Here is a 12,667-nt window from a genome sequence, read left to right as displayed (position 1 = left end):
ATTTTGTAATCCTAGATATTTCTGAAGATGATGAGGCACCCATCATTCTGGGTCGACCTTTCATGCAGACAAGTCGATGCAATCTCGACATGGACCAGGGCACGTTAACCTTGAAAGCTCACGACAAAGAGATAACATTGAATGCTATTGAAGACTAGGAGCTAGAGGAAGATACCGAATCTCACTATCAAGTAGGCTTAATTAGGACAGAGGCGAGAAGGCAAAGTAACATGCCAACATCAGAGAAAGATGCAGGAAGGCCCTCTCGACTCTCATCATTGCCATTAGCCACCCTGAATGGAAAGACTCCCATCTCCATTCCAAAAACCAAGAGAAAGAAAAGAAAACGAAAACAAGGTAAGGAGATGGAGAGAGATTTTTGGCTTGCAGAGAGATTTTTGGACATGTCCATCTATTGCTTGGAATTTTCACTATATAAGAGAACCTTCTACCAAAGAAAAGATCATCTTGGAAGAAGGCAAAATACAATATTGTGAAGCAGTCAAGTATTACAGAGAATAAGGCGTTTGGAGAGCTGAAGGTTTTCATGAGCCGGAGCGATTGAAGATCAAAGTCATCCGATTACTTGTAATGTATAATTTTTATCTTGCATTTGTTTTAAACAATATGAGTAGCTAAACCCCCAAATGCTAGGGGGTGTCCCTGATTTAGAATTGTAACGAATTTGAGTTTACATTTGCATTTATAATATTATTTTTACGGTAACCTTTTGATGTGTTTATTGCTTTCTCTTTCGGACCAATCGAGATTGATTTGTGGTTATCAATTAGGCTGGGCCGCCATTGATAAGGTTTTCATAAGGTTACTCTACAATAGATATCACCTAGGACTAGGGATACCCTGTATGAACCAGAGTATTCTTGATATTATAAAGCTTAACTTCACCTTAATTGCATATGGACATAGAAATTAGGTTAGATTGATTAAAGGTTTTCTCACCAAGGACTTGAGAGGAAATACCCTTAAGAACTGGTAGTAATTGATATTTGTTGATGCAATAGTGACTCAGAGTTGTTACAGGGATAAATCATACACCTTCCCTGACATTGTTCCTTTTACCCTGCAAACCCTTATTTTCATCCTTATTTGCCTTTGCCTTTATTTTTATAATTTTGAATCTAAAAACCCAAATCATACTTTTTATTTCATTGAATGATAATTTGAACTCGATATTAACGTGCGGTCCTTGAGATCGACATTCGGGGAATTTACCCGTTATTACTATAATAGGCAAAATAATACACTTGCTATTTTTCCGATCATCTTATTCGGTGAGCTCTCACTGAAGTTCATCATTTTGTAAATTCAAGACACGAGACCACCACCATTGTGATCCTCTTCTCATCCCGAATTCAACCTCATACTCCAAATTCATTTATGTGAACTGAGCAAAGGGAATTTCAAAGAAGTTTAAAAAATAAGTAAGCTACGAAAAATTAAATTAAATGATGAATACGAACAATCAACACCAGATAAGTTAGGGGAAATCATCAGAGAGTGAAAGACTACATTGTGGTAACTTGTTTGAGTTCAAATGATGCTCAAAACTACCCTGTCCAGATGGTGATCAGAAGTTGATGATGCTCGATCCGGTTAGAGCACTTAAGGAGGTCTCAGAGCTTGGTAATTGTTGCCAAAGTTTCGAAGGATGTCGATGGAGCTAATGGAATCAAGAAATTGAGTTGAAACAAGCTGAAACTCAAAACATGATAGTTGAATTTTCTGGAAAAAATTTAAGTTGCAGAAGGGGTTTCTTGGCTCTCCAAAGCTTGAAAATGAAGGTAATAACTTACTCTATTTATAGGAAATGTGTTTGGATCCAAATACGTGTGAAAATGATGCATAATTAGTGTAAAACCAATTTGATCCAAGTGTGTGAAAAGTGTGACTTGAAACTCATCAAAACTCAGTCGAATGATGTGTTTTAAGTGTCAATTAACTTCTCAAGACTTTCTTAAACATGTTTAGGACCAAAACACTTGCTAATTTGGCTTGGAATTGAGATTAGTCATGATCAAATTTCGGGCAATGGTGATTTTTTCAGTTTCAAGTCACCATGTTCAACTCAATGGGGCATCCTACTCAAGAGGTTTTTTGATCCCATTCTTTTTGCAATAAGGTAACATCATGGCCAAGATTACAATGTTCCAAGAAAGGTTGCATTTGTAGGTTTGAGCATAAATTTATGTCATGTTGAAGTTGGCATGAAAAACTGGTTATGTAACTTAGAAAAATTTGAGTGCTTTATGGCTGAAACTGACTTATAATGTCCCAATGAATTCCATGGCCTTCCAAGCATAATATGAATTTGGTCCTTGAAGAAAAATTGTAGATGGTATCACAAATGACATTATGCAAAAATAATCAGCTGCATATGTTGAAAAATGAAGAAGTTATGGAAAGTTGGGGGAAAAGTCACTTGAAAATAAGTTAAATTTCACTAAGTCCACAAATGACATATAATGTCTCCAATCTTTTGATGTTCCTCCAAGCATAATTGGCTATTGTCATGTAAATAGAAGTTGTATAGGATGTTTTAGAAGATTCATATGCAAAAATATTCTTTCAAAAATGTTGAGAATTGAAGGAGTTGTGATACTTGGAACTTTGACTTCAAAATGTTGACTTTTAGGTCAAACAACTTGGAACAAGCTTGTGTACTTGGACTTACGTTGCATTTCAAAGCATATGGGTGATCATATGAACTTAAAATAAGGTGTCCTTGATTTCCTCTTGATTAAATAGCTAAAATCTTGAAGTTACTTGGTGAAGAAGGCATGGAAATAAACACATGAACCTTTGACTTTCCTTGAGAAGTAAGCCATAAGACTTTGAGATGCTCTTGATTTTGAGGAGCCCTACCTTGCACAAAAAACTCAAGGGAAATAAGACATATTTTTGATATTTTTATTATTGTCTAGATAAGCAATTAATCAAATAAACACAAAGGTAAAACAAAGAGGTGCTTGGTGATCCCTACAAAAGCAAACCCGAAGATGTATAAGGGAATGACCAAAATGTGACATTGCTTGTATAAAAATGATATGTGGGATCTTAGGGTTAAAAATCAGGGTATGAAAGACGCCCCTATTTAAGTTTCTTCAATTTGGAGATATGAAGGTTGAAATCTTCGTCTCGACAAGATTGGAGAGACTTAAATATTAAAGACCCGATTTTTGGTCCTAAGATACCGCAAGATGTTTATGATATGATATGCAAGGGTCTCTATGAGGAATATAGTGCCACGAGAGACAAAGAACTTCCAGAACATATAATATCAACAACACCAACAGAAGTACTTACACACATGCTTACAAAGTTGAAGGCCATATGCTAGGTCATATGTTCCAATACGTGTGCACAAAGAAACAAACATGAGCTCTAGGAATACATGCATGTACACACCATTACCAATTCTGCCTTTTTTCCTATAATTTGGAAAAGGTTGAAAATATACAAACATGAATGGTTAAAACTGAAAGTTATTGTCAAAGAAGAACCATTGTCAAAGATAAAGAGTCATTACAAACCAACAAATGAAAGCAAAGAACATGCCCATATATAAGGGCCAAAAGTAACAAAATAAAAAATAACTGAAAGCAAATAAGACCTCCAACTTCATTGTCTAAACCTTTCACTTAATGTTAGAAAATTGACCTAGTCTTCATCAACATCTGAGTCAGAATCACTCGTTTGAACAAGCTTCCTCTTCAAGGACTTCGTCTTTGTCACATACTTTTTTCCATGTCAAAGGTGCTCCAACAGATGGTCCAATATGTGGTTTAGCATACATACAAATTTTGTCATATTATCCAGTTTGGACTTTAACAAGGTAACTTCCTCTTCCAGACATGCAATGGTTGAGCCAAATTTCTCTTTTTCCAAAAGGAGAGCACTTATAGTTTTCTTTTGTTTCTATACTACCATGTATGCTTCCTTCCACCGAGTAAGAAAAAAGTTTATGTGTTTCAGCCAACTAGTCATTATTGATTTCTTCACCATTAGACTCACTACAAGATTCATATTTTCCAGTGAAAGCCATCACTTTGTTAGTTGTTTCTTTTTTGCTTTCATCATCAGAATCATACTAAGTGATTGACATTCCCTTTTCCTGCTTCTTTAAAAAGGTAGGAGATTCAGCTTTAATGTGACAAAAACCTTCACATCCATGACATTCAATCCCTTTGCCTTTGTTAGGTTTGTCTTTATCTTTCCTCTTGTGCTGGGGACCAATGTTCTTAAAGTTGTTTGGCACCTTGTTTTTGACATTTGTCCTCAATTTTCTATCCAGTCTCTTCAAAGCTTTGTTAAACTTTCTACCAACAAGAGGGATAACATTTGATAGACTTTCTTTGGTGTCACATTGATCTCCATCCTATCCAGTGTTGGATACAAAGACAATAATTTTGTTTTTCTTTTCAGTTCTATCACTTATTTCCATATCAAAGGTTTTCAAAGATCCAATGAGTTTATCCATTTTGATGGTGTTAATTGTAAAGTCAAGACACTCCATCCAATATGTTTTGATGAAGACAATGTGCAATTTAAATGATCATGTCAAAAGTATGGAAAAAGCTTCAAATGTGTCTAATTAAATCAAGCTTTAAGCAATGTGTGAAAGCTAGCATCAAAGCATTGAAGACTCTTTGAAGACTAACATCGATCTTAAGTTTTTAAGGTACAAGCATGCAATATATCTTGATAATTTAGTGCTCAAAATTAATCAAAATATACATTTCATGCATGGTTCATTGTCTCACTTTCCCTTGCTGTTTCACTAATTTTTCTAAGTATTTTTTCAAAAAAACAGTTCAGAAAATCGATTACCCCATTTATGGAAATTGATTTCCATTTGGAAAAAATCATTTTTTAGTTCAGGAAATGGATTTCCACTCGCCAGAATTGTTTTTTTTTACTCAGGAAATCGATTACCCCCTTTTGGGAAATCGATTTCCAACACGAAATTTTGATTTTTTTTACTGAAACTATGGTCTGGTTCAGACATGTCTTTTGGGCTAAACATTTCCAAAGCTCATTCATTAACTATTGCATCTTTTCATTTAATTACACTCTTTCATAGAGGTGTCTATGTGATATATATATTCATAAATTTCAGAATTCAAGTCACCTCTTCCATTGCAATTTGAAATCTCATATACATTCAGTTTCAAACAAGTGTTTTGATCCTCGAACTTTCATTCAGAATTTTTCTGCATTGTTCACATATATCACTCCAGAAAATTCATCTCATATTCATAAACACTTGAGCACTAATAATCATTGTAAATTGCATGTTTGGAAGAGAAGATCAATCATAGTGATTGATATATTGTCATATACTTTCTTTACTCAATATTTTCCAGAATTGATTGTAAACACCTTGCTGTCCAGGATTATTGGAAGCAAAATAGTTGAGTTTGAGAGGATTGTTCTCATATCAACTTGGTGAATCACAAGCGGTTGTTCTTGGTGATTGTGTTTGTCTTGTACAAGTCATAACAGATAGTGAAATCTCTTCCATATTGAAAGGGGACTGAAGTACTCTCGATCTGTGAGGGGAACCATGATATCTCTCTTTGTTCTTTATCTTTTTCGCATTTACCGCATTCTCACTTAGTAATCTCCAAGAAAAGATTATTAAAACAAGACAAATTGGAAAAAAAATTATAGTACCTAATTCACCCCCTCTTAGGTGCACACTCAACTTACATTAATGTCTTGGGCTTCTTCAATAGTTGTGACCTTTATATCAAACCTTTTAGTTAAGGATCTTAATATCTTTTTGGCCAATTTTTCTTCAGATTTATTCTCCCCAAAATCAAAATAAGTGTTGGAAATATTACGCAACCTAATTAGGGGTGAAAATAGGCTAGGTTAGGATAAGCTTTAGAAGGCATGATTCTGGCCTATGATAAACTTACAAGGCTTGAGTTTGGCCTATGGTCTACTATATGCTCTCTTTTTTGTCTGGCCGGACCTTTTTAAAGTTTAGCCTGGTCTGAAAGCCTATTTAAAATCTTGTTTCTTATTAAGATTTTCAATTGATCCATATTACTTAACAAGCCTTATACGTCAGTCTATATATGCATATATAGGTTGATCTATTTAGCAATTTTCTAATATGTATGCATATGTGGGCCAACCTATTTAACATTTTTTTAATATATATGCATATATAGGTCAGTCTATTTAGACTATTTTTAATATATATGAAAATATAGGTCGGCGTATAAGGTTTCATAGACTTTTTTAATAGCCTAAGTCTTGCTTATTTAATTAAGTATGCTTTTAAAAAAGCCTAACCCTGACTTTTTTTATTAAATAGGTCTGACATGATCTGACCTTGAATAGGCTAGGCTATAGGCTCCTATAAGCCAGTTTGGCATATTCACATCCCTAAGCCTAATGTTGAAGTCAGATATATATTCATCCTCCTTCATTCTCAAATTTTTAAACGTTGTTGTGAGGAGTTATAACCTTAACATACGTACTTTCTAGGTGCCTTCATGTGTAATTTTGAGAATCTCCCATGCATCTTAGGCTTCATTACATGTGTTCATCAATCTAAACATAAGTATATGATCGAACTCCAGTCTCGACAAGGGTGATTCGACTGGGTCGAATGTGCATGTTATAGTCGAAGTTTGTTCAAGCATGCAGTAGTCGAAGATGCACATGTTGTAGTCAAAGTTTACTCAGGCATGCAATGGTCTAAGTTAGTTATGTATTATGATTTTTAATATCTATGTATGTCATGTATGAGTGTTACCATCATACATAACATACATATGCTAGTAATCTATAAATAGACTAGTTCTCTGACTTGTTAGTGAAAGCGTTGGTTATTGATATTCACTTGTAATCTTTTAGCCCTAATTGAGAAAGTGAACATAAAAATGGTTATAACCAATTCCGTTTATTCTTCTTCTTCTTCTTCCTTCTTATCTCTCTTCGTAAATAAAAAGGGTTGTCTTGTGTTTGTTCATGAAACTCTCTATCTCTCACATCATTTATTTGTTAAAAATATATTTCACTTGGAGCTAAATCACTCAAATAATTTCACATTGTCATCACCAACTATCATCATATACTATATCATGAAGAACATATTTCACTTGAAGCTAAATCAATCCAAGAATTTCCCGTGTCAAAAATCAGGATGAAAATTTATGATTCAACTTTCATGTTGGCAAAGCTCTTCAACCACCGACATAATCTTATATTACACCTTGCATAAATGTCCATCAATGCATATGTACTAACCACTAACTAATACATGGTATAATCTTGATTGTATTAACACAATTTTGACTTGAACTTTTCATAAGTCAGAAACAAATATTCCATCAATTTTCTATAATTCAGACTGTAAACGGAACTTGTGATTGCAAGTCAACAACTCTTTCACAACACCACTCTTCTTTTCTGATGTACGGGATCAGACAAAGCTGGGAGCACAAAGCATGCTAACAACTTATATCCTCATATCTAATCAAAAGCTCTTATACCAGATGTTGAGAAAAATTGACAAAGAGAAAATAGAAGAACACAATTATAACACAAGGAAATAGCGTTGAAACTCCAAAATTGGAGAAAAAACCACGGTCGTTGTCAAATGACAATCAGATAATAACATTATGCGAAAATTGTTACAACACATAATTTACTCTAAACTACCATAAGCTTCCACTACATTCACACACAAAAAACAAATATTCAACTACAACTCACAACACTATAACACAAAAGTATAAGAAAAAAGAAAAAGTCAAACACGAGTTTAAAATGCTTTTGACATGTACATTTTGTAATGAAGAACTTAATCATTTATATAGCATTGGACTCCCTTTTCTCTTACAAAACTAAGCAATATGAGACTTCTTAAATATGTATATTTCCAACCAACTCCAATAATTACAAATAACATCGACATTGATAATAGTGCAAGAGCAGTCGATGTAATACCATTTTGTGAGACGATCATCAGTGTGCTCGTGAAAGGGTTTATTGAAGCAAGTGTGGAAGGAGTTTGTCATAGCTAACAACGAGGGTAATGTGATACAAAGGAATAAGATTGTGAGAGATACACATTGAGTTTTTATTTCTCCACTTCCACTAAATTCTAGCAGCAAAGAGGGCATACAACTTGTCAGAGCTTCCAGTTCCAAGCCAAACATTAGTATCCTGGATCGAGAAAATTATGTAATAGAGAATCCAAGGTTAAATCAAAAGTTTTTAAAAGCATTGCAATCTCAAACATGATGAAGAAAAGACTATCTTTCAGACCGCTTATGGAGTAAGAAGCATAAGTTATTATGTTCTTGTGATGGAGCAAAGAGAGGGTACAAACAAAGTTATGACAAACGAATCAAAAGAGGAATTTAGTTTTTTTCTAAAAGGTAAAATTTATAAATTCAAGACCAATATTCACTATTATGATTATTTGGACGGTCTTTGTTGTGGATGAGTCACGAGTAGCCACTTGATGTAGTTGTTATTGATGTGGTCGTATCAAACAAAGACATTCTTAGTGTGGATTAAAGCTAAAATTGTTGTCGTTGTGCTCAATAATGATGTTGTGAGTAAGTTGAGTGCACAAAACATTATTAGGTTACGGGGGTTGTGTCGTAGAGTAGAAATCTTTATCCGTAATAGTGAAATAATGAATTTGCAAAAATGGAATTGTGGCTGCTAAAGGGCCAAATGAAGTCCAATAACTGAACCCGACGGAAGAGGAGGAGCTGAACCCAGGTCTCCTATCAAATCCATAGTTTATCTACCTTTAATCTACCATAATTCCATTATATAACAATGAGAAATGAAAAGTATATTAAACTACAAAACGGTGTGATAAAAATAAGGTCAGTTCAACCATAAAACATGATGTAACCAGTGCATAAACTATTATAAGTAACTACAAATACACTAACACCTACTTATACAATTCATCCAAATCCATCAAAACTTCCAGAACTTGAGCAATTAAACATTGAAAAAAATATAAAGTCACATAGTCAATTTCACTAGCATGCTCGTTAAATCCTGTAATGCATCAGAGGAGAAGTACCAGTAGTACATTTTGTTGTAAAGTGAACTACAAATTCTGAAATTGAAGTCTCTCTATATTTCGCAGGATTGTCTTCAGACAAAAGTTCCTTGATGGGACCAAAAGTTCTTGTAGATTGATGATAAACAGTGCCAAAAAAGCTTGCAATAGACACTCTTGGTGCTCCAAGATTTGCCACTACTCTATGTTCAATACTCTTGAATTTATCATTGGTGATAAGCTGAGATTAAAAAAAATACTAATTACCCACAACATGATCAAAACCAAATAATTATCCTTTCTAGAAAAACAAAAATAAAAACATACCTGTATTAAATCACCAAGGTTAACGATAAGAGCCTCGTGTATAGGAGGTACATCAATCCACATGTCTTTATGAAGAATTTGGAGGCCACCTACATGATCTTGTAGAAGCACAGTCATGAAAACAACATCGGCATGTTTTACAGCTCCCAAAGTTAACTCTGGTTCAGGACATGCCGGATAGTAATGGCCAAAAGCATATAAGCCGTCAGCACAACCGTAATCTCTTAAATAGTTGGGATTCAAACCAAGAGCTTCTGATAGTAACTCAAACAATATACTCCCCAGTTTCTTCACTTGGTTCAAGTATTTCAACAATATCTCCCTACAAACAAATAAAAAAAGCACGTTTATGGTTTAATTAGCAGAAGATTAACATTAATTAGCCAAGATTACCTGCATACAATTGGTAGATCTTCTGGTTTAGGGGGAACAGGAGCCATGTTGCAAAGGAAAGAATCTTTCCAAGTAGCTGCAACTGCTTTGTATAGTTTAATATTACTATAATACATGAAAGGTTTTGGTTCACGAGTATAAAACTCCTTCTTCACCTCATTATCTTGTTCAAAAAAACTTAACACTCCATCTTTCATTTGATTCAGAATACTCACAGGGATGCCATGATTTACGATCTGAAAAAATCCATATGTCTCTGATGCATCTCTAACACTTTCAACCACTCTTTTGCGAGCACGTGGATCTTCGTGAATGTTGGCCAGATCTATCACAGGAATAGTGTAGTTTTTTGTATCCTCTGATTCTGATGCAATTTTGGTGTTATCACGTGGATGATGGAAGATACGAGGGACCTTGGTAATTCCTGCATCAACAAGTCCTTTGACACCGAGTTTTGTTTCATCAAAAGCTTTTACTTCTTTTTCTCTTTCGAAATCTTCCATGAGTTTCTGTTTCTTTACTCTTGTAGTGTTCTATTGACCATATATTTTCCTTCTTTGAAATCCAAACACAGAGTAACATTGCAATTACAAAATATAAACCACTGAAGAGTTGCATTTTAATAATATTTTCTATTTTTTTATATACACACTTTAGCGAGATTCTCGTGTACTCATGGAATTAATAAAAAAAACTCTATAGTCAAACAATGACAGCTAATTTTTTAAAAAGGTTTAAGGTATCTTTCATCTTTTAATTTAATTTAAAATTTTATTTTGGTATCTTATTTATTAAGTATTACATTTTAGATCTCAAAATTATTTTTTTAGGGAAATTAGCGGAAATATACCCGAATGCATCGCACGCTCGAACATATAACAAAGTCGCCATCGAACTTTATTTATCCTCAAAGGGAAGGGAAAACATCGATAAAACTCGGGGGAAAGAGATATACTGGATAAGGAAGTCGGTTATGCAAGAGGAAGGTATTAGCACCCCAAACATCCATGGTACTCCATGAGAACCATTTTGATTGTTCTCGCTCGAATAGGTGGTAACTGAAGATTACTCGCAAAAGAATAAGGGGAAAGGAAATAAAATAGATAGAGTGTTCGGTGAGGATTAGGGCCCTCATGCCTACGTATCCTCATAGTGCAATGAGGAATTCAGAGTTCCGTAGTTCAAGGAACTAGTGGCAGGAGGTGGAAAGAAGTGTGATAGAAGGTATGATTTGAATCAAAGAATAGTTTCGTTTGAACTCCAACAAGGGGTGAAAATGTGAACCCAAGAGTAAAACTGGTGTGAACCAACAAGTGAGGGCATATATCACTTGTATCACTGTATTGGAATAACCGAAAAGAAAGGGTTGGCTAAGTACGGCTGCAAAGTAAGTAAGGAGATGTTTGTCTAAGCTACAAGGTCTGACAAGACAAACAAATCGGCTCTTGGTTCACAAAACACGGTATAAGATGGGGCACAAAGGTATAGTGTATTTGGCTCAAAGAATAGGTATATCACATGAAGTGAATGAAGGTAGATTGCGAATGCATCATGGGATGAATGGAGTGAAGTGACCGAAATCACATAATAGAAGAACTTGGCAACAAGTGACTGAATAAGTATTGTTTGAAATCGAAAAGTGAAAGTGTATTGGAATCCATAAGAGAAGTGATATTTCTACCATAGAGGGAAACATCGTTAACCAATACGTGGACTAGCAGACCACCACTATAGGGTTTTGACTAAAAAAAAGGAAGGAATTAAGTGTTTGGGGTTGTTTGCCCAAACAACTCTAGGTAGAAAGGAGGACTACATCAGGTGTCCTAAAAGGGTGTATATGGAATCCCAACGAAAGTGTATTTCGATGTCAAAGAGACAATATGTCACCGGGTGAACGATTTATGATCGAAGGTAGATAGTGAATTATGGAAGATATGAATGGTGCCCTAAGGAGAAGGAGGAATAATTAGAAGTATGCCCGCCAAGGATTTGCATCCTCGTGCCTACGTATTCTCATTCTGCACTGAGAAAGTCAGAGCAATCATAGTTAGGAACTACGAGAATAGAGAGAGAGAGAGAGAGAGAGAGAGAGAGAGAGAGAGAGAGAGAGAGAGAGAGAGAGAGAGAGAGAGAGATGTTTGTCTAAGCAACGGGGTCTCACAAGACAAACACATCCTTAAGGAAGGATTGCAGTATTGGAGTGCAAGGAGTTGTGTGTCACTTGTTTGGGAATCGACAGTTCTAGATCAAATCAGGATAGTAGCTTGGATCCAAGAGAAGGATATGCTCCTAATCGAAGAGCAGGGTAGGCATTTACCAATACGTGGACTAGCAGACCGCCACTATAAGGTAAAGCCAAAAAGAAAGACTGAATTAAGTGTTTAGGGTTGTTTGCCCAAATAACTCTCGATTGAGTAGATGGACTGTCATCAGGACGTCCTAAAAGGACGAACAAGGAGTCCAAGGAGAAGTATGATTGATCTCAAAAAGATGGTATAGATTGCATGAATTGAGTAACAATAGATTAGGTAGATTGATAAATAAGATAGCTCACGAAGAAACTGAGTTCTCCTGCCTACGTACCCTTATAGTGCAATAAGGAAATTAGAGCTTTCGTAGTTCAGTCCACTAGGGCTGAAAAGAAGATGATGGAGGCAAAAGAAATGAATGATTGAGATTGAATTGAATAGAATGATGAATGAAGTAAGAGAGTGAAGTGATAAGAGAGATTTGATAGTTACTGGATGATGAGAATCACACTAACTTTCAAGTGGAGAGAGAAGAGTCTTTGTAGTTGTTTCTTGCATTGATGATGAAGACCTTATCATTCGTTAGATTCGAATTGCACTAAAGTCTATGAACAGAGGTGAATACGATGAG

At 35.0% G+C, this 12,667-nt stretch overlaps 1 protein-coding gene across 1 annotated transcript; it reads right to left on the bottom strand.

Annotated features, from left to right (window-relative positions):
• Positions 1-8,975: 8,975 nt before the first annotated feature.
• On the bottom strand, positions 8,976-10,399 carry LOC127096571 (1-aminocyclopropane-1-carboxylate oxidase homolog 1). The gene is made up of 3 exons (XM_051035120.1): positions 9,788-10,399; positions 9,395-9,716; positions 8,976-9,308 (listed from the first exon to the last, which is right to left on the bottom strand). The coding sequence occupies exons 1-3, from the start codon at positions 10,288-10,290 to the stop codon at positions 9,057-9,059; spliced, it is 1,077 nt and encodes a 358-aa protein (XP_050891077.1). The 5' UTR covers positions 10,291-10,399; the 3' UTR covers positions 8,976-9,056.
• Positions 10,400-12,667: the final 2,268 nt, after the last annotated feature.

This window comes from Lathyrus oleraceus, chromosome 6, assembly GCF_024323335.1.
Source record: "Lathyrus oleraceus cultivar Zhongwan6 chromosome 6, CAAS_Psat_ZW6_1.0, whole genome shotgun sequence".
NCBI classification, from domain to species: Eukaryota; Viridiplantae; Streptophyta; class Magnoliopsida; order Fabales; family Fabaceae; genus Lathyrus; species Lathyrus oleraceus.
Note: the sequence above shows the minus strand (reverse complement) of the source record. Positions and strands in the feature narration are given on the sequence as shown.

Coding starts and splice junctions, on each gene's coding strand:
- LOC127096571 (XM_051035120.1), bottom strand. CDS start 10,290: ATGGAAGATTTCGAAAGAGAAAAAGAAGTAAAAGCTTTTGATGAAACA. Junction 9,717..9,787: donor GATCTACCAATTGTATGCAG/GTAATCTTGGCT, acceptor ATTTGTTTGTAG/GGAGATATTGTTGAAATACT. Junction 9,309..9,394: donor ACCTTGGTGATTTAATACAG/GTATGTTTTTAT, acceptor TTTTAATCTCAG/CTTATCACCAATGATAAATT.